Source organism: Macrotis lagotis, chromosome X (genome assembly GCF_037893015.1).
Source record: "Macrotis lagotis isolate mMagLag1 chromosome X, bilby.v1.9.chrom.fasta, whole genome shotgun sequence".
Lineage (NCBI taxonomy): Eukaryota > Metazoa > Chordata > Mammalia > Peramelemorphia > Peramelidae > Macrotis > Macrotis lagotis.
Genome location: NC_133666.1, coordinates 270,694,882 through 270,716,941, shown reverse-complemented (window position 1 = coordinate 270,716,941; position 22,060 = coordinate 270,694,882). Strand labels below are relative to the sequence as shown.

The 22,060-nt window shown below is 39.5% G+C and overlaps 1 protein-coding gene across 1 annotated transcript in view; it reads left to right on the top strand.

The window, feature by feature from the left end:
* The first annotated feature begins 8,086 nt into the window (after window positions 1–8,086).
* NDUFS4 (NADH:ubiquinone oxidoreductase subunit S4) overlaps window positions 8,087–22,060 on the top strand; it is a 127,361-nt gene continuing 113,387 nt past the window's right edge. The window contains exon 1 of the mRNA XM_074204154.1: window positions 8,087–8,221. Coding sequence (XP_074060255.1) covers window positions 8,136–8,221 — 86 coding nt within the window. The 5' untranslated portion in view covers window positions 8,087–8,135. The remainder of the gene's footprint in view (window positions 8,222–22,060) is intronic.

Sequence of the window (22,060 nt, the reverse complement as noted above, 5' to 3'; positions counted from 1 at the left end):
TTATGTTAGTGTGCAGGCATCAAGATCAAGGACCAAAACCCCTCACTAATAGTAAGATCTACTGATTTAAGAAGTGCTGTCCATAGGGAGGTGTGAGCTGAACCATCATCTCTGGTTTGTCCAATAAAATAAAGAGTCATAGAAAGGGGAGGGGGCAAGGTTCCAAAGAGGTGGAAGGACCAGGAAGAGGCAGAAACACATTCCAACTGGAGAGTCTTAGAAGATCTTCCAGGCAAATATATAACTACTAGGGCTTCTGATGGGATTGGAGAATGAACCTTTTGCTTTATTTTATTACTAAGGAAGTCAACTCTAAGCACCCTTTTCAAATGCTAATTGACTTAATTACCAGAAGGGACTTTGGACTTCAGTACTCTTCTTTGTTCCCTAATTTGAGCAAAAGGGAAATTTCCAGTCATTTATTACAAAAATGTCAATTTAAACTCATTGACATTTGACATCAATTATAATTTTACCCCTTTTTTCCTTTACTTTTTCCCCCTGACATATTTAAACATTCTCTTTGCTAACTTTCATTATCTTCTTTAACCTCAGTTCATTTTAAGCTCTCTAGCCCTTAATACTTATGAATATTTATTGGAATGATATATTAGAAATAGAACTCTTTGGTACATATGTCAGTGTTTAATCTCATACCACAGTGTCTGCTTGGTACTATTTCCTAAACTATTACCTATCAAAATAATAATGTCCTAAAAATCCAGAGTGGGAATATTATTTCATGAAAGATATCCTTTTTTTTCCCTCCTATGGATAGTTTCTAAGTAATAATGAACAAAACAAAAAAGAAATTCAGCATCCTAGTAGTAGAAAAATTGTAAAATAAATTTGTCAGGTACTTATTCTTAGACAAGGAAACAGTTAAATATGGACTTGGTGGAGGGTAGAGAGGGAAGGAAGAAGGAATGAATGAAACTTTTTAAAGTTAACTATTTCATAGAAAGCCTGGAAAACTATTTAAAAAAAAATTACTCAAAACTTAGTCTAAAGAATCTCAATATAGGGCGACCCAAAAGTCTTAGTGAAGTTTTACTCTATTAAAGCTTAAATTTAAAATTAATTTTATGTTTCTAAAGTTTAAAACTACACTAAGATTTTTGGGACACAATATCTTTCCCAGCTCCCTGCCTAAAAAATGGAAAAGATATTTCAATTAAAGAGATTGGAGGATATAAAAAAGCTTTATAAACCATGTTACTGAATTGTAAACATGAGTTTGCTTATCCTTGTACTGATCTGACTTTCTATTTCTGCCCCCCCTTTTTCTTTTCTTTTTATTTTTTGCAAGGCAATTGGGTTAAGTGACTTGCCCAAGGTCATACAACTAGGTAAGGTAAGAGTCTAAGGTCACATTTGAACTCATATGTCCTCCTGACTCCAGAGCAAGTGCTCTATCTTATTGCACTACCTAGCTGCCCCCCCCCCTTACTTTCTATTTCCAAAGAATGTGAATATATGTTTCCCAATTGCAGTTCAATTTTCTAGAATGTTTTCTGGGAAGTTGGATGAAAACCAGCCTACTTGTGGCCAAGATTACTGAATAGAGGTCCAATGCACTCCTTGTTGCACTTCCCTGTTTGCAAGATTCTTCTCTTTCACTGGGTTTCTCTGGATTTGGTGGGTTTCTTTCATTTTCAGAGAAAAACTTTCAAATTTGGTAGATTACATTTTCACTTTGCCAAATTCAAATAAATTAAGACAATTTTTATGACTTCATTGTGGACTTTCTTGAAATATAGTATCCAGGGTTTTTTGTTTTGTTGTGGTTTTCAAGTAGCCTGATGATTCTCAAATTCTCTTTGATCTGTTTTACAGGTCAGTTGTTTTCGGTAGTAGATGCCTTAACATTATCTTCTATTTTTTAAATCTTTGGTTTATTCTAACATTTCTTATTGAAAGAACCTAAAAATATTGGTATGTGGTCTAGATTCTAGTTCTAATGTGTGACAAATTCACAAAAGCTTTGATTCTGTCCCAGAAGAATTTAGGGACAAAAAAAGGTTTATTTACTGTAGGTTGCAGAAGCTAAAGGAGAAAGAAGATAAAGGCTGTGGGCTGATCCCCCGGGGGGGATTAGCTAAAAGCAGCAGCCACATCACCCACCACCAGAACATAGAGCAAAAGCAGAATAAGGAAGAGAAATTAGAGACAGTTTCAAGCACAACTGGGTTAAGAGCTGCCTCCAAGAGAATTAGGGCAAGGTCCATACTGGGAAAAGAATAAGGGAGTAGTTGGGGGAAGTGTTGGATCCTCTAGTGACGTTTTCCATGAGATAGCTCATCAAGTGGGCTTCCAGGTATCGCACAATGAAATTGTTTTTCTTTCTTTCTTTCTTTTTTTTTTTGAAGTCATTTTTCTAGATAACAATGGGACTGAAATCAGATGCCTACTGGCTATCCCAGAAGAAAATGCTTGGTCTCTGTCCAATATTTCCTCTACTTCACTAATATCTCCTGTTTGATACATTCTACTCTTTAGAGAGTCCACATTGACTTATATTTTTACATTTTATTTGGTGTGTTAGTTTGTCTTTTCAGCCTCAGTTCCAAGTTTGGAACTTTGTCCCAAGGATAGATTCTGATCCCTCTCTCATTCTTGGATGGGGTTTTCAGGGCTGTTTAGTCCTGATCTTAATTTCCTAGGCTCTTGCCAATTATTTCATCTCCTTTGGTATGTCTGTGCTCCTAGTTCTGTCTGTTTTCAGGTCCTCTGAATTATCACAGATCAGAGTCCAGGTGTTCCGGCCCAGAGTTGCTTTTCCAGAGTGCTTCCAAATTTCACATTTATCAGTCCTTTACTTGATTTTCTTGCCTTTTATAGTTAAAATCATGCCCTATAAGGACCTGTTGCCTTAGAGAAGGATAGCTGTTGTTCATCTGGGTGACAAAACTACCAGCTCAAGGAAGTAAGAAAAACTTAGATTTTCTGATTCAAGGAAGTAAGAAAAGCTTAGATCTTAATTCACAGGTTGCACAAAATGTTTATAAATTACTACAAAAAGTTCACAAGTTAGGTTCTTTGCAAAAGGTAGTGAGCTACAGTATTGCTGTGAACTAAATGGAAAGAGGGAGACATTAATGGGCAGGCTGAGTAGCAGAAGTTGAGGGAAAGAAAAGCTAAAGTGAAGGCAGGGAACCTTGATCCCTAAATAGGGAAAGTAGTCAGGTGGGAATCAATTTTAAGTACTTTAATGAATTAAGAGAGAGTGGGGGCTGAATAGCAAAGAGGATAGTCAAGATAAAGAGGGTGAATTTCTAAGAAGGTAATAAGATTAAGCAAAAAGATAGTTGAGGGAGAATTGTTAAGACTAGTCAAAGGTTAGTCAAATTAAGAAAGGGGGGAAAAAAGGGAAAGGGAAATGCAAAGGAAATTGCCATGAGGCAGAACTAGGCTTAGATCTACACAGATAGTTGCTTGGAGCTGGGACCATACAGGTCCAGCAGCATAGAGTTGAGATCACAAAGATCCAGTCTGGAGAAGGGAAGGAGAAATAGGAAAATAAGAGCAAGCCTGAGGTGGAGCCTTGCTTAATTACATCTCTTTGGTGGTAGGAAAGGGGGGAGGGGGAGGAGAGCCATTTATATTCACGTCTCCCACCAAGTCCGGACATAGAGATAGCTAAAGGAGGATAGAAAAATTATATAAGATTTGTTTCCAATAAAAAAGGATTACAGCATTTCTCTGTGCCCAGAGCTCTCCTGAATCAGACCTTAGTATCTATATAGTATTTATTGTGAGCCTTAAATCTTTCCAGGCTTTAACTTCTGCTTTCCTAGAACACAAGTCAGTCTATAGTCAGTAGTCAGTCACCTCCTTATTTATCAGAAATCTTATGACTTCATATTGATGCAGGGGAAAAATGCAGCTGGCTAAAGAACAGAACATAAAAGAATTCATTACCATCCTGATGCAAAAGAAATTTTAGGGACAAAAATTTTAGGACAATACTTAAGTATTGCTTTATAAATATAATTATATGTATGTATAAAAGTAGTATGGCAGAAGAAAAGGGAAAGAAAGAGAAAAGGCAGTTGATAGCCAGCAGCAGCAAGCTGCTGCCAAGGGAGGATGTGTAGTAAGGAAAAGCAATAGGAGTATGAGCAGTTACCTGGTGGAGATCATACTCTCCTAGAGTGGGTTAACACCAGAAGACAAAAACTCAATTGAATAGAGGGTGAACTTTTAAGGGGGAGGGCAGGTAGCTCAAAGAGCAGAGGAGGTAATGAGGGATATATTGATAAGAGGCCCTAGCTCAAACACAATCCTGACTACGGTAGTGATCCTTTGTTTTGTTGATACATGCATTGCCAAAGTAAGCTCAGTAATTAGGAGGTTCAGAAAGAAAGTGTGAGAGGGAAGAGGTATATTGAAGATCCTCAGAGCCATTGTGCTGACTTCTTTGCTATATGCATGTGAAACCTGGACAATCTGCCAGGGCCAAGTCAGGAAACCGAATCGTTTCCATTTAAATTGTCTTAGGAAGATTCTGAAGATCACCAGACACTGAGGTCTTTTCTCAAGCTAAACTACTTAGCATTCTTTAAAATATATATATATATATATATGTATATATATATATATATATTTATTTTCGTCCATTTGAACATGTATATTTCCAAGTTACAAAGTTTCCCTCCACCCTCCCTTCCCCCCCCACCCTCAGTTGGGAACAGTCAAGTTAGCATTTTACATACATATTTTGTTAAATATATTTACAAATTAATAATTTTTGGCATGAGGAATTAGGATTCAGGGAAAGAGATACATAAGAGATACATAGAGCTACAAATTAAGAGATACATAAGAGATAATTTTTATAAAGTGTTCATCAGATTCCATAGGGAAGTTTTTTTTCCTGTGTGATTTGTTTTGTTTTGTCAGATCCTGTAAGTCATTCCATGCTTCTCTAGAGTCTGACCATTTATTGTTTCTTATAGAACAATATTATTCCATAGTATTCATATACCATAACTTGTTTAGCCATTCCCCAATTGATGGGCATCCCTTCAATTTCCACTTCTTTGCCATTATGAAAAGGGCTGCTATGAATATTTTGGAACATGTAGGATTTTTTCCATTTTTTGTATTTTCTTCTGGATTTAGTCCTAGAATTGGAATTGTTGGGTCAAAGGGTGTGAACAGTTTTATTGCCCTTTGGGCATAGTTCCATATTGCTCTCTAGAGAGGCTGGATCCATTCACAACTCCACCAGCAATGCAATAATGTCCCAATCCTCCTACATCTTCTCTAACATTGATCATCTTCCCCTTTTTTTCATCTGGGCTAATCTAATATATGTGAGATGATAATCAATAATGATGTGGAACATTTTTTCATATCTTCTATATAGATTTAATTTTTTTTCATTTGAAAACTGTTCATGTCCTTTGACCATTTATGAACTGGGAAATTAGCATTCCAGAGAGTGCAACTATGATGGACTGGATACATTGTTAGCCAGATGTATGCTAGACAAAATAATATTTTTTTATGGAGAGCTCACACAGGGCAAGTCCTCACAAGGGAGTCAGAAGAAGCGATACTGAGATACCTTGAAGGTCTTATTGAAGAACTTTAGAACTGATTGTACAGCAAGGGAGACAATGGCACAGGACCACCAAGCATAGCATGCCCTCATCAGTGAGGGTGCTGCACTATATGAGAAGTAGCTCAAAGGAAATGTAACATATGTAAGTTTAGAGTATGCACCCTGGGTGTTCACATGGATTATTTGTGTACAACCTGTGGTAGAGGATTTTGATCTCATATTGGTCTGATCAATCATAGTTAGACACACTGTAATTTGTCTCAAACATAGTGGTGTAATTCTGTTCTTTTCTACCAAAGGATAAAAACCAAGAAGCCAAACAGGGTTTCAGGATGAGACAAGGTACTTTACAGAAGTTCACTGACCTCATCTCAATAAGTTGAGTAATGGGATGGGGGTAGGGGAAAATAATGGTCAGCACAGAGGGAGCAGATTAACCACAAAACATTTCTCTATCCAATATTTCCCATTTCAATATCTTATCAATATTTCTGTTTTGATGATCAACAGCTCCTCATTGTTCAGAAGTTTTTTTAAAAAGCAGTTCTCATTCAAAGGACTATTGAACTAGAGTAGGAAGGGGCTTTTTAGTCATCTAAAGTCCAACCCCCTTATTTCACAAATAAGGTTGGGGGCAGTTGACTCCCAAAAATACACAGACAGGATCATGTCTGTTCTGTCCAGATCGCTGAAGTGCCACATGACTGGCAAGAGGGTTATTGTAATGAAGGTGGAAAAGGGGAAAGAGGCAAGAGCCTCTTTCTTTACGTTACTAAAATATTGTTTAAGAGTGAACATAACACCCCCCTCCCCCCCAAAATATAGACCCTCATGGGCAATAAAGTAAAGGAGAAAAAAGTAAAAATTTAAAAAAATATGCTTCAGTCCCTGTTCCAACCCTGCCAAACTCTGGCGAGGGGGGATCACAACAGCCCCCAGCCAGCACTCTGCCTTCGCCTCCTGTGGGCCAGGTCCTCATTCTCCCCCCCCCCCCCCCCCCCCCCGCCGGACAGAATAGATAAAATTTGGTGACTAATTAGATATTAGATATGTTATTATCCTATGAATTTTTCTCATTTTTCCCCTTCATTGACTCAAATACTTTCTCTACTTGTCTATTCTGGTTTCTCTACTCTTTGTTGTTCTAAATTCCTTTCCTTGACTTTTTTTGGGGGGGGGTTTCTTTTGGTCTATTTCCTTTCTCCTTGTCACATGTAAGTCTTTCCTTGCATACAGAACCAGTGTTAACATTTTAGTTTTTCTTATTTATTGCATTTACTTAATGATATTTTGCACTCTTTTCCTATTCAAGTTTTACACTTTAAACAAAACTTTTATAAATATATGGCATAGGATGAGGGGAAAGTTTCACTGGGTTGTTTTCTATTTGCCTTTCATTTTTCAGTGTAGCTATATAACAAAAATGGGGGGGGGGTTCCTCTTCCTCTGATTTAAAAAATATGATTTCCATTTAACTTCATTACTCATTAAAAAGCTGCCCAGGTGGTGCGGTGGATAGAGTACTGGCCATGGAGTCAGGAGGACCTGAGTTCAAATGTGAACTCAGACACTTAATAGTTGTTTTTGATTTTTTTCCTTTATTAAAGATTTTATTTGAGTTTTACAATTTCTCCCCCCCATCTTACTTCCTACCCCCCACCCCCACGGAAAGCAATCTGTCAGTCTTTACTTTGTTTCCATGTTGTACCTTGATCCAAATTGGGTGTGATGAGAGAGAAATCACATCCTTAAGGAAGAAACAAAGTATAAGAGATAGCAAGTTCAGACAATAAGATATCAGCTTTTTTTTTTCTAAATTAAGGGGAATAGGGGCGGCTAGGTGGCGCAGTGGATAAAGCCTTGGAGTCAGGAGTACCTGGGTTCAAATCCGGTCTCAGACACTTAATAATTGCCTAGCTGTGTGGCCTTGGGCAAGCCACTTAACCCCATTTGCCTTGCAAAAAAAACACCTAAAAAAAATAAGCTAAATTAAGGGGAATAGTGCTTCAACTTTGTTCAAACGCCGGGACACAGATGGCACCACGCTCCATTGCAGACAGTCCCAAATAGACACTTAATAATTACCTAGCTGTGTGGCCTTGGGCAAGTCACTTAACCCCATTTGCCTTGCAAAAAAAAGCAAAATCTAAAAAAAAAGCTAAATTAAGGGGAATAGTCCTTGACTTTGTTCAAACGCCGGGGCTCTGTACCTGCACACAGATGGCACACTCCATTGCAGACAGCCCCAAATAGACAATAAAGACCTAGCTGTGTGGCCTTGGGCAAGTCACTTAATCCCATTGCCTTGCAAAAAAAACCCTAAAAACAATTGCTCCCAGGTGGGCTCCCCAAGTCCGGTGGCTTGTCCTGTGAGTCCCTGGCAGCAGGGCGCCACGAGCCGCCTCGGTTCTCGGCGGGTTCGCGTGCGCGGCTGGGCTTTCAGGCGGCGGACGGCGTCACTCCCCCCCCCCCCGCCGTCCGCGGAGCGCGTTCGCCTTCGCCGGGGAGCGCAGGAAGTGGGTCCCTCGCGGCGCGCCGTCCGGCCGCCGGCTGCCACTCGCGCAACATGGCGGCGCTCTCAATGTCAGCCGCTCTCCGGCGGGCCGTGGCCTCTGCGGGGCGGGCGGCCGCGGCCTCCCGGCTTCCCACCAGGTAAACCGCGACTCCTCCCGGGCCGACCCCCCTTCCCCGACGTCCCCGTGACCCCGGAGCGTCCCCGCCGCTGACCCCGCGCGGCCTAGCGCCGCCGCGGCCACTCTGCGGGCCGCGGCGCCCGAGCCCCTAAGCGCTGGCCCCGCACCGCGCCTGCGCCCCCAGCCCGGGGCGGGGGCCCGCGGGAGGCTGCGGGCGGCCCGGCACACGCGCCCACACGTGGCTCAGCGTTGTTGTTCCTCCTCTGTTGCCCGCGAGGGTCTGCATTTTGGGGAGGGGTATTATGCTCACTCCTAAACGAGAATATTTTAGTAAAGATGTAGATCTATAACATGTATATTACATATATGTGTTGTGTAGAAGACGCGGCTTCTGCCACCCCCGTGCCCCCGGCTGGCCCAGCCTGTGATTCCGCCTCTGAGACGCGCGGCTCCTGGCACCGCTTCCCCGCACCAGTTTGGGGGGTTGGAGTGGGAAAATCGATATAAAGCGCCTTGCCGTCCTCAAAACGCTGCATACATTTTTGTTGTCCATGAATGTTACCATGAAGCGGGGGGGCGGGGGCAGCCCTTGCACCCGGGGCTCCGCGCCCGGTGCCCCCGCTGGGAGGTCACCTTCGGAGGCCAGCTTGGAGATAGCCGGGCGAAGCCGGGCCTGGGTGTGGAAACCATCCCCCGCCCACCCCAGGGCCCATGCACGGCTTGCAGGCTCCTGCCCCTTTCCCCTTGCCACCTCCATTGCCATCGCCTCTTGCCGCACGTGTGGCACTTGAGTGATCTGGCCTGGCCCCGGGATGAAGGTGGACCATCTGGCCAAGGCTGGGGCTTGCTCGCCTCCGGCCTACTTGTTCCCATCTTGAATAGGGTGGCCCCGAAGGACTTGGTGCAGTTTGAACAGCCAGGTAACAGCACTTTGTAATTTTTGTAACCCGTGAGAAGCAACATCTTACAGATGAGGAAATTGAGGCAGGCGGGGCTTAAGTTACATAAAGTCATTTGGCTCAAGGTCACAGACCCAGGTGGTGAGCCCTGGAGATAGGATTTGAATTCAAGTCTTCCTAACTCCTGGCCCAGAATAGCACCACTCAGTTACTTCAATGCTAAATCTAAAATCAGGGATTCTTATCCTTTTTTGGTGTGTCTTAGATTCCTTTGGTGAAACCCATGGACTCTTCACAATAATATTTTTAGATGCTTACAATAAAGTATATAGATTGGCAAAAGAAACAAATTATATGAAAATATCTATCAAAGTATCAACTATATTGAAATATAGTTCATATATACACATAGATAAATTTGCATATAAATACAAATATATAATGGAGGAAACAACATACATACATGCACATATTTGCCCAGGGTCACAGCTAACATGAGTCTAAGTCACATTTGAACTCAGGCTTAGTGCTCTACCCAAATCCAATTCATTTGCTTATCATGGCATCGCCTCTCTGATGTCATGGTCTTCTTCCAGAAGGAAGGACAAACATCACCATTGTAGTACACACATACCTATAGAACATGGTTTATTAACTGGGATCCCTGCAACTATTTAAAACACATACATATATCTGCTTTATATATTAACACACAAACACACTGTATATAGGTATGGATTACACCGCACACATAACACACATGTTGCTTACATATAAGACACATGTACACACATGTACACAATCTATATACATATGAGCATAGCTGCATGGACCCCAGTGTGATAAAACCCCATGTCCAAGTGAAGAGGCATGTTCAAGTTTATTGACCATGGCAAAATTAAAAAAAAAACGCATGGCCAAATGTGAATTAATATATTGTAAACTGTGCTACCTAAATGTAAAGGAAATGCAGAGTGCCCCAGCTAGAGTTAACTAAGAAAGACTATGTAGAGGAGATAAGTTTTGAAAGGCTAACACTTCTCAGAAGAGAAATCTGACACATCACTTAGTGATAGCAGAAGTGCATGCCTGAGAGCAATAAGATAAGAGAGGGATAAATTGTTTTTGAGAATTCATTTATATTTGCATTAGACACAGATATGGAAAACTGGTCATGTTACTGGAAATGGTACCAGAACAGCTCAATTATTTTTTCTTTAGGTTAATAGAACAATGGATTTTTGAGCTGGAAGGGGCTTCAGAGATCATCTAGTCTATGTCTTTTTACAAATTAGGAAATTGAAACTCAGGGATATTAAGCAAAGTCACAGATTTAGTAAGCATTTGAGGCAGGATTTGAACTTTAGATAACTCTGATATCATAGTTAGTACTGATCGCAATATGCTGCACTATCTGTAAAAGCTGGTGGCATATTTTTAAGCTGAAATTGGAATGGAAGGGCACCTTCTTTATCTTCCCAGTCACATGTCATGGCTAATTAAGAATTGACTGTAAATTAATTATTAGTCACAATTTGTATTCCTTGAGTGATGATATGATTTCATAACTAGAACCTGGAAGGCCTTGGTTCAACTTCACCCTCTAACACATACTGATTTTGTGACCTTAGGGAAGTCACTTGATTTCTCAGTGTTCTAAGAACCTCTAAGACTCTTTTAAGTTACAGAAAGATTCCCATGTGCATTGATAGAAAGTTTCCCCATCCCAGATTTTCTTTTTCAGTGAGAGTAGTTCTTAGCCTTTTCTTTTTTTAAAAAATAAGTATTTCATTTATATTTCCCTCTACATGCAATGTTAATTTTTACCAATCATATTTTTTGCAAAGCTTTGAGTTTTACAATTTTTCTCCCTCCCTTCTCTCCTTCTCTCCCCATCCCCCCCCATCAGCAATCTGATAAAGGCTTAGTATGATTTGTAATCATACTAAACAGAGATCAAAATTGAACATGTTGTGAGAGAAAAATCAGATCCAAAGAAGAGAAAGAAAGCAACAGATATAACAAAATTGCAAGTAATAAACTTTTAAAATTGTCTTTATACAAGTCCATCCATCATGGTTGATCATCACCCCATGTTGTTGTTAGTGTGTATAATGTTCTTTTGGTTCTGTTCACTTCACTCTGCGTCAGTTCGTGCAAGTGTTTCCAGGCTTTTCTGAAATCCCATCCCTTGTGATTTCTTATAGAATAATAATGTTCCATCACATACATATACCACAATTTATTCAGACATTCACCAATTGATTGGTGTCTCTTCAATTTCCAATTTTTTGCCACTATGAAAAGAGCTGCTATGAATATTTTTGTACATGTGGGATTTTTGCTCCTTTTTGTGATCTCTTCAGGATATAGACTCCAGTGGTATTGCTGGATCAAAGGGTATGCACATTTTTATTACCCTTTGGGCCATAATTAATCTCCAGAAAGGTTGCATCAATTCACAACTCCATCAACAATTTCTTTTTTTGGGGCATGTTACTGTATCTCAAAACTTAAGACCATCTTGGGTTTGGGGTACTCTGGCAGATAATTTACTATTTATTCAAAATTAAATTTTTTTACTTACAGACTGAATATATTATAAGGAATTTAAAAATAAAGTCATGCACCTCCTATGTATTTAATAAGTAGTAGAATAGCCTTTATTTCAAGCTGGTATAAAATTAAGGAGGTAAAAATAATGAAATTTAATACAATTCACACCTTTTACTGGCTCATTTAATTATATAACTTCTCTGTTAAAAAGCTAAAATCACAATTATTTAGATATTTTAAATATGATAAAAGAGTAAAACAAATGTAAGGAGAATTAAGACAATAGAGAAGATAATAGGTATGTAGGAATGATGATCCTAAATTTTCCAACCAATTAAGGATATACCAATTAAAGTATACTGGTTGGGGCTGGAGGAAAAGAAATAGCTATTACATTTGCTCACATACTCATTCTTCAATTAGCTGGCTCACTGAGTTTAGGTCTGTCTCAACACGGGACTTTAGGTTGAGATTAACAAGTGGAAAATGAAATACAGAGAAACTACTTCTTTGTAATCACTTTTCAGAGAGATGTGTTCAGGAAAGGTGTATTGCTTTCAGATTCTCATTTCTATTCATGCAAAACTTATTAATAAAAGCAAATTGCTGTTGTTTGGTTTTTGAGAGTAGGTCAGGTAGGGCTTGATGGTATAAACTGCTTAAAGGAAAATGTTGTGATCTTTAGTTTTATGGTGAGGTTTAGCATTTGTGAAAAGGACCTAGAGTCAGCAAGACTGGTTTTCCTGAGTTAAAATCCAGCCTCAAATACTTATGTCTGTGTGACCCTGGATAATTCACTTAATTCTGTTTGCCTCAGTTTCCTGAAACATCTATAAAATGAATTGGAGAAGAAAATGTCAATCCAGTGGTTCTTTACCAAGAGACAAAATGGAGTTCCAAAGATCACACATGGTTGAGAAACTACTGAACAATAATAATGTGTGTTAGTGATGGGCATACACAGAGAGGCAAAAACCATGTTCAAAGGAATCCTCATACCTGAAAATTAAGGACCATTGACCTAGTTTACCTCTTTGAGCACATTTTTTTAGTCATTTTATGGAAATCTTTCTAAATTGAATTACATGCTTCCCTAATTTTCTTTTTTTCTTTTTGTTAAACAAGAAGGGTTAAGTCACTTGCTCAGGGTCACAGCTAGTAAGTGTCAAATATGACTGTCATACATCAAACATTTCTTTCATTGTAGCTGACCAGCTGAAACTCTTGTGACTACAGATCTCTTCAAGCTTTGTGATGTACTTGATGCAGCCAGTACTGTATAATCTCCAATGAGGAGCCATCTGGAGAATTTTACCTTCCAAAGACAATCCCTCTTCAATTTTAACTCTATTCTTCATCTCTTCCATCAAATTCACCTTCATGAGTTCAATATTCATTTCCTTATTTTATATATCACTTTGTGTTTATAACCAGAGGGGTTTTGCTTGTATTATTTTCAAAGAATCTTAAATGATTTTAGTGTAGATATGGGGTAATATCCTCTTGCCTTTAAGATAGTGGCATTTTCCTTTATTAAATCCTACCAAGTCAATTAATCAACCTACAAACAATTTTTAATCATCTTCTTTGAGTTGGGCATTTTGATAAGCTCTGGAGATATGAAGACAAAGGAGAAATAGTCTCTGTTCTGTACAGGTACAAATGGGGGAAGACCATATATACATAGATTGGGTTCTTAACTTCTCTTGTTTTCTGTGAACCCCTCTGCCAATCTAGGGAAACCTAGTAACACCCTCATTTGAAAGTAATTTTTTTAAATGTATAAAATAAAATTACCGTATTAAAAAAGAAACCAAATATTTTTGTAAATAGTTATAATTTTTTTAAAAGTTAATTGTTAAGAAATATTGGTACTTAGGTTAAAAAAAAGCAAACCAAAAAAAAAAATCCAGCAAGACATATTCAAAGCACATACAAGTGCTTTTTATAGGCCACAAACTAACATTTGGAATCTTGCATTTTCTGTGTTTTTCAGTGAATAGCCTGATGGTGAATGTCCAATATAGGAAATCACTTGGGAAAGCCTGACCTTTTTTCCCTCTAATATCTTCATTGAGGATGTCCTGGATGCATAGAATCTTAGAAGAAAATTTTTGTGTAAATGAGAAAATAGGTTTTTGGATGGGTAGTCTTTGATGTTATCTTGATTATCTTTGTTGTAAAAAATCTTTACTTGTCTTTTCCACTTCTGTTTATCATTCTTCCATTTTTGTCTTTAATTGCCCCAGTAATAAGATTGCTTAGGTTGATTTCTTATCAGACTTTCTCCAAACTGTTCTGCATTTTTTTCTGTGCATTATGAGGTAATACTATTCCTAAAAATCCTAGTAATATTTTACAAATGACTTTATATTTTAAATTGTCATCTTTTCTTGGTAAATAGGTCAAATATCTGCTAACTAAAGTGCTTTTTATTCTCTTGTTATTGTAGTTGATTTTTATCAGTTAAACTTTTGTATAAAATTGTCATATTGATATTGCTAGTATTTGTTTTGTCCGTTATTATAGAGAACAGATTTAGAGTTGAAGGCATCTTAGAAGGCATCAAGTTCAGTTGCTTCATTTTATTTTTTTTAAAGCTGATTTTATTTTCAGTTAAGCCTTATTTTCTCTCCCTTATTTAAAAAAAGTAAAAATAAAACTCTTAAAACATGTATAGTCAAACAATTCCCACATTGTCCATATTTAAAAATGTATGTCTCATTCTGCATCTGCATAGGCCATTATCTGTCTTCTGAAATTCTGATTGACCTTTGTATTCAGCAGAGATCTTAATTCTTTCAGAGGAGTTTGAAAGCTCCAAATGAATATATGTCTTAGTGGGAAAGCTTTCTGTCTTTCATATCTAAATTTTACAGTATTGTTGTCATTGTATACATTTTTTCTCTTATATTGTTCACTTCACTCTGTATCAGTTTTCCCATGTTTCTCTAAAATCATCCTTTTCATCTTTTCCTACACCACAAGTTTTCTATTACATTCATATGCTATAATTTATTCAGCCATTCCCCAATTGATGGGCACTCACCCTTAGTTTCCAGTTCTCCCTAAAAAAAGAGTTCTATAAATATTTTTGTACATATGCAATCTTTTCCTCTTTCTTTGAATTGTTTAGGTAATAGGCTTACTAGAGGTGGTTCAAAGAATATGGACATTTTAGTGACTCTGAAAACTATTTTCCAGAATGGCTATACCAATTCATAGTTTCATCAACAGTATATTTATTTATGTACTTTTTTCCTTTTCTGTTCCCCTTATACTATTTGTGATCCTTTTTGTTATCTCTGCCCAAATTTTGATGGATACAAGGTAGAACCTCAGAGTTCTTTAATTTGCATTTTTCTAAATTACTAGTGATTTGGAGCATTTTTACACATGACTCTTGATAGCTTATATGTCTGCCTTTGAAAATTGCCTCTCATATCCTTAGATCATTTATCGTTTGGGAAATTTTTTTTCTTATAGATTTGGATCAATTCTCTTGCAAATAAAATCTTTATCAAAAAATTTTCTACAAGCTTTTCCCCTCAACTGTTTTTCTCTTAATTTTAGCTGCACTAGTTTTGTTTATACAAAACCTTTTAGATTTTATATAATCAAAGTTGCCTGTATTATCTTCTGAGTTTAGTTATGGACCCTTCCCCTCTATAGATTTGGATTCCTTTTTCTTCTAATTTGTATGTGAACTCATATTTAAGTCATGTATCTATTTGGAGTTTATCTTGGGTCGAAATATAGGTCTAAATCTATTTCCTCTCATTTTACAGATGAGGAAATTGAAGTCTTAAGAGTTAAAGTGAATTGTCCAGAGTTTCACAATTAGTATGTGAAGTAAGATTCATATTCAAGTCTCTTTCCAATTCCAAGTTGCTACCATTGATCATTTCCAATGATCAATTGTTTGTTTAAATAGTTCAAGATTGAATTGTTTTAATTAGCATAGCATATCTTTTCCTCATTCTTCTAGTTGTTTATTAATTCTGAACTTTGCTTTGACAAGTTTGTGATATGACTGGGCATAACTGTTTCAGAGATGACTCCCACAACAATAATGAGTCATTTCTTGTCTGTTAAATGTAATCAGTTTTACTTTTGTGTGTGTGTTTGGTGGTATTTGGTGCCTGCCATGTTCAGTGCCTACTGTTTCTTTTCTCAAAGAATGTATTCATTTTGTAATGGAGTAAGGCTTCTGTGTAGTCTACAAGCCTATCATTTCTTAACTCATGTTGTACAGTGTAGTTGTCACCATTATCATTTATTTCCACCTTTGTGTTGAATGTCCTCTGGAAAAGCACTGGCTCAAGTCAGAAGACCTAATTTTTGAATCTAAAACCTGATTTCTTTCACTTTTGTGATTTTGACTTGAACCTCAGTTTCTACCTTTAAAACTTATTATATAATGACCCAAATCTATAAGAAAAAAAATTTCCCAAACGATAAATGATCTAAGGATATGAAGAGGCAATTTTCAAAGGCAGACGTATAATTATTGTAAAGAATTTTACAAATATGATACCATTTTATCCTCCTAATAATCTGGAAGGTAGTTACTATTTTTATCCATATTTTAGTGGGCTAACTGAAGCTGAGGGATTGTTACCTGCCTGGGTCACTAAGCTACTACATGTCTGAGGCTATATGTGAACTTGCATCTTCCTGACAGAGACCTCAATGCCTTGGGATTGCTCTAGATGGCCAACAAAATCCTTTCCAAATCCAATTCTGTGATCCTGTGATGATCAGATTGGACTGATATCACATTCAGAGTACCACTTTAAGTTTATAGACTATGTGATTCTTGCCCTGCTTCCCTCTCCCCCTGCCACTGTTATTCCAGAAAGAGATAGAGGATTAATTTGTATTTTCTTGGTTTTTTGAGTTTGCCATTTACCTATATGTTGCCTCATAATGAATTCTTAAAGGTAACCTAGTAAAGTATAAGCTCTAGCAGTTACAGAAGGGTTTTGGCACCTGGCCTGACTGTAGATGGAATCTATTTTACCAGGACTAGCTGGGTGTGGTGTGAATAAGCTAATCTCTAGTAGTCTGGCAACTAGTTGATAAAAACATTGGCCAAGACAAGTGGCTTAAAAAATAATAGTTCATGTGCTTTAATATGCATGCTTTGTGATACCTATTTTGATTTTGAAGGGCTTCCCCCTCCCTAGGAATTGGGAAAACAGGTCCTGGTCCTTGACTTTGCTCCTTGTATTAAGTTGCTAGATTGATTAGCGAGTATAATTTCTAATTTTTTTTAAAGGAATTATAGGGAATGTAGTATCAGTTTTCCCCAAACCACCCTGAAATATTTTTCTTCCTCATCTCTACAATAGCAATATTCCAACTCATGCCCAGCATTTGTTTAAATAAAAATTTGTCAATAATAGTTATATGAGTAATTTAGAATTTATTTATATTTTTTAGATTTTGCAAGGCAATGGGGTTAAGTGGCTTGCTCAAGGCCACACAGCTAGGTAATTATGAAGTGTCTGAGGCTGGATTTGAACTCTGGTACTCCTGACTCCATGGCCGGTGCTCTATCCACTGTGCCACCTAGCCACCCCATTTTTTCCTTTATTTAATATTTATTCTCATTTTGTACAAATAACTTTTTTTATACATTAATAAAATATTCTTGTTTAAGAGTAAACAAAATACCCCTTCCCCCCAAAAAAATTATAAACTTGCTTGAGCGATAAAGTAAAGGGAGAGAAAAAAAAATTAAAATTAAAATTAAAAAAATAATAGTAATAATTGTAGGTAAGGCCAGGTGGTGCAGTGGATGGAGCACCAGCCCTGGAGCCAGGAGCACCTGAGCCCATATCTGGCCCCATACACCCAACAGCCATCCAGCCGTGTGATATGCAAGCTACCCCAACCCCACTGCCCTGCAAAAACCAAAAAAAAAGGAAAAAAAAGACCCAAAATAGTAATAATAGTAGGGGTGGCTGGGTGATGGACAGAGTACTGGCCCTTGAGCCAGGAGCACCCGGTTCCAAATCCGGCCTCAGACACCCAATGATCACCCTGCTATGCAGCCCCAGGCAGACCGCCCAGCCCCATTTGCCCTGCACCCCCCCCCCCCAAATAATAATAAAAAATGTGCTTGAGTCTGTGTTCCAACACCAACAACTCTGCCGTGGGTGGATCACATTCTTTATGATAAGTCCATCACAAAAGTTACTTCCATATTTTTCCACTTGCTGATCGCAACTCCCTCCCTTCATACTTCTCCACTACCATGTACTATATTTTCTCTCTCCTTTCACTCTGACTCTGCTGTAGGGTAGCTGAGTGCCGCAGCAGACAGATCCCTGGCCCTGGGGCCAAGAGGCCCCAAGGCCCCATACCACCCCTTAGGCCCAGCGGATCCACCTGGCCCTATGGTCCCAGACAGGCCATCCAATACCAGCCCCTTGCAAGAAGTAAAAAAGAAAATGAGTTATATCTGACCACTCCCCCCCCCCCCCATGGTCCATCCTCTCCTCCTTCATTCACATTCCCCCCCTTCCCCCTGCTCCCCCCTCCTTCTTACTCCAGATGCCTATACCCCACTGAGTACATATGCTGTTTCTTCTCCTAGCCACCTCTGATGAGAGCAAAGATTCCCTCATTCTCCCTTGCCTTCCCCCCTTTCATATCATTGCAATAGCTCATTGTAATAAAGAAAAATCTTATTATATGAAATATCTTGGCCTATTCCCCCTCTCCTTTTTCTTTCTCCCATTACATTTCCCTGTTTTCTATTGACTCCATTTTTACACCATATTTTATCTTCAAATTCAGCTTTCTCCTGTACTTCAACTATAAAAGCTCCCTCTACCTGCTCTATTAACTGAGAAAGTTCATATAAGTATTATTAGTGCCATTTTTCAATACAGGAATACATGCAGTTCATCCTCATTAAGTCCCTCATATTTTCCCCTTCTCCTCTACTCTCTATGCTTCACCTGAGTCCTGTATTTGAAGATCAAACCTTCTGTTCAGCTCTGGCCATTCCAACAGGAACATTTGAAATTCCCCTGGTTCATTGAAAGTCCATTTTTTTCCCCTGAAGAGGACATTCAGCCTTGCTGAGTAGTTGATTCTTGGCTGCATTCTAAGCTCTTTTGCCTTCCGGTATATTATATTCCAAGCCCTACAAGCTTCCAATGCAGTTGCTGCTAAGTCCTGTGTGATCCTGACTACAGCTCCATGATATTTGAACTGTGTCCTTCTGGCTGCTTGTAATATTTTCTCTTTGACTTGGGAGTTCTGGAATTTGGCTATAATATTCCTAGGGGTTGGTTTTTTGGGATCTCTTTCTCGGGGGGATCGGTGGATTCTCTCCATTTCTATTTTGCCCTCTGCTTCTAGAATATCAGGGCAATTTTCCTGTAGTAATTCTTTGAAAATGATGTCAAGGCTCTTTTCCTGATCATGACTTTCAGTTATTCCAATAATTTTTAAATTATCTTTCCTAAGTCTGTTTTCCATATCAGTTGTTTTTTCAATGAGATGTTTCACATTTTCTTCTAATTTTTCATTTTTTTGGTTTTGAAATATTGAGTCCTAGTTTCTCGTAACTTCATCAATCTCCCTGAGTTCTATTCTTTGTCTGAAGGATTTGTTCTCTTCAGAGAGCTTTCTTACCTCTTTTTCCTTCTGGCCAATTTTGCTTTTTAAAGCATTCTTCTCAATAACTTTTTGAACTGTTTTATGCATTTAACCTAAGCTGGTTTTTAGCATGGTATTTTCTTCAGCATTTTTGGGGGATTACCTTGACTAGGCTGCTGACTTCATTTTCATGTTTTTCCTGCATCTCTCTTCTTTTCCCAGTTTTTCTTCTATCTCCCTAATTTGGGGCCCAAGGCCACACAGCTAGGTAATTATTAAGTGTCTGAGACCGGATTTGAACCCAGGTACTCCTGACTCCAGGGTCGGTGCTTTATCCACTGCGCCACCTAGCCGCCCACCTCATTTGATTTTCAAAGTCTTTTTTGAGCTCTGTCATAGCCTGAGCCCAATTTCTGTTTTCTTGGAGTCTTTAGATGCAGGAGCTTGTGCTTCCTCATCTTCAGACTGAGTGTTTTGATCCTTCTTGGGCTCATAGGCAAAATATTTCTCAATGGTCTTCCTCTTTTTTCTCTGCTTGCTCATTTTCCCAGCCTGAGCCTGGTTTTGGGGGTGCTTCCTGAGCTTTTGGGACACTCCCACAAGGATCTCAATGTGAGATACTCTGTCCTCCCTCCTGGTCTGTGAATGACCATAAGCACCTCACTCTGCCACGGGGCTGAAGTGGGGGGGGGGCGGCTGCTGTTCTATGGGTTGGCCTAGACTGCAATTAAGATCTGAATATGGTCAGAACCCCAGAGTCCTGTTCCAGGGGCAGAGCTCTGCAGTCTCTCTCTCTCTCTCTCTTCACTCCCCTCCCTCTGCTCAATGGGCTCATGCCCTGGGGGCTTCTGCTTAGTGGCTCCACCTGCTTCTGTTCCTGGATCTGGACTGCCTTGGCCAAGCTGCTCACTGTGTGCCCTGAGGGCTCTGGCTCTAGCTCACTCTGGCAAAGGTCCCCCTGCTGTTCCCCCAAGTTGTGCCCGGTGCTCCCTGGGGTGTAGGTCAGGAAACTCTTCCCACTGCTGTGAGCCCTGGCTCCCAGTGCTCTGGGGCTGCCTCCGGGAGGCTGAAGTTCTTTCGCTCTGGTGGGCCACCCCTCTGGCAGGCGGCCCCTCCAACCCCGGGAGCAGAGCCTTTCTGCTCTTTTCCAGGTTACCTTGAGTAGGAGAACTGCCTCGCTGGGTCCCTCTGTGGGTTCTGTCTCTGGAAAATTTAGTTAGAGTCCTTAGTTAATAAGTTTTATGAGAGAGAGCCCAAGACACAATCCGCTCTTGTCGCCATCTTGGCTCCCCCCCCACAAAGTCTAATTTAGAATTTTTTAAAAAATTTTTATGACTGTTATTGTTCTATTAGAAACCAGGAGGGACAGGAATGCAGGGGAGCCTGTAGGGATTTGCATGAACTGATGCTGAGTGAGATGAGCAGAATCAGAAAAACACTGTACACCCTAACAGCAACATGGGGGTGATGATCAACCTTGAAGGCCTCGCTCATTCCATCAGTGCAACAATCAGGGACAATTTGGGGTTGTCTGTGATGGGAATACCATCTGCAACCAGAGAAAGAATTGTGGAGTTTGAACAAAGACCAAGGACCATTACCTTTAATTTAGAAAAAAAACTTCTATCTTATTGTCTGATCTTGCTATCTCTTATACTTTATGTTTCTTCCTTAAGGATATTATTTCTCTCTCATCACATTCAATTTGGATCAATGTATACCATGGAAACCAATGTAAAGAGTGGCAAATTGCCTTCTGTGGGGGGTGGGGGGAGGAAAGTAAGATTAGGGGAAAAATTGTAAAACGGAAATTAGATAAAATCTTTATAATTTAAAAAAAATAATTTTTGTGGCTGAACCAAGATTGGGCGGGAAGGCAGGAATTCTCAGAAACTCATTCCCCAAATATCTCTAAAAGCCATCAAATTATGACTTTAGGCAATATCTAGAGTGTCAGAACCACAGAAAGACTGAGTGATATAACTTCCCAGTCCAAGACAACTTAGAAGATCTCTAGGACAGGTCTATTCCACTGGAACTGGAGTTGAAAAAAATCACAGTGCAGCCACAGTTCAGAACAGCTGGGCTGGATGCCTGGGTCTGTGGCAGAGGAGGCAGTTTAATCAATGGGAACTGCAGGAAGGGGTGGTGAGAGAACTGCTGCATCAGTGTGAGTGCAGAGTGGAGCATTGACCTCAGAGAGTCCTGTGGTGAGAACCTGCAGAGGGAGTCAGCAGAGCCCCAGCACGGCCAGAGCTCTCAGTCCATAGATGGTAAGAAGGTGGGGAGAGACTGCCGCAGTTTCTCTGCTCTCCCTGGGGCAGGACTCAGCAGTTTGCTCACACTCAGATCCAGGTTGCAGTTTGGGCTTCCACTACCATAACCGAGCAGTGACCATCCTCATAGCTCCAGGGTAGAGGGGAAGGCCTGAAACCTCTCATAAGACCTTAGAGGAATTAAGATCCCTGTGGATCCCCCAAACCTCCCAAAGCCTTGGAAGTTCAGTAAATCAGTCACAGGCTGAGGAAATGAACAAACAACAGAAAAAGAAGAATTGGACCACAGAAAATTACTTTGGTCCCACGGAGGACCAAAATACCTATTTCGATGATGCCAAAATCAAAGCTGTATCCAAAACCTCCAAGAGAAATAGAAAATGGGCTCAGGCTATGGATGAGCTCAAAAAAAGACTTTGAAAAGCAATTAAGAGAGGTAGAGGAAAAATTGGGAGGAGAAATGAGAGTGATGCAGATAAATCATGAAAGCCAAGTCAACAACTTGGTGAA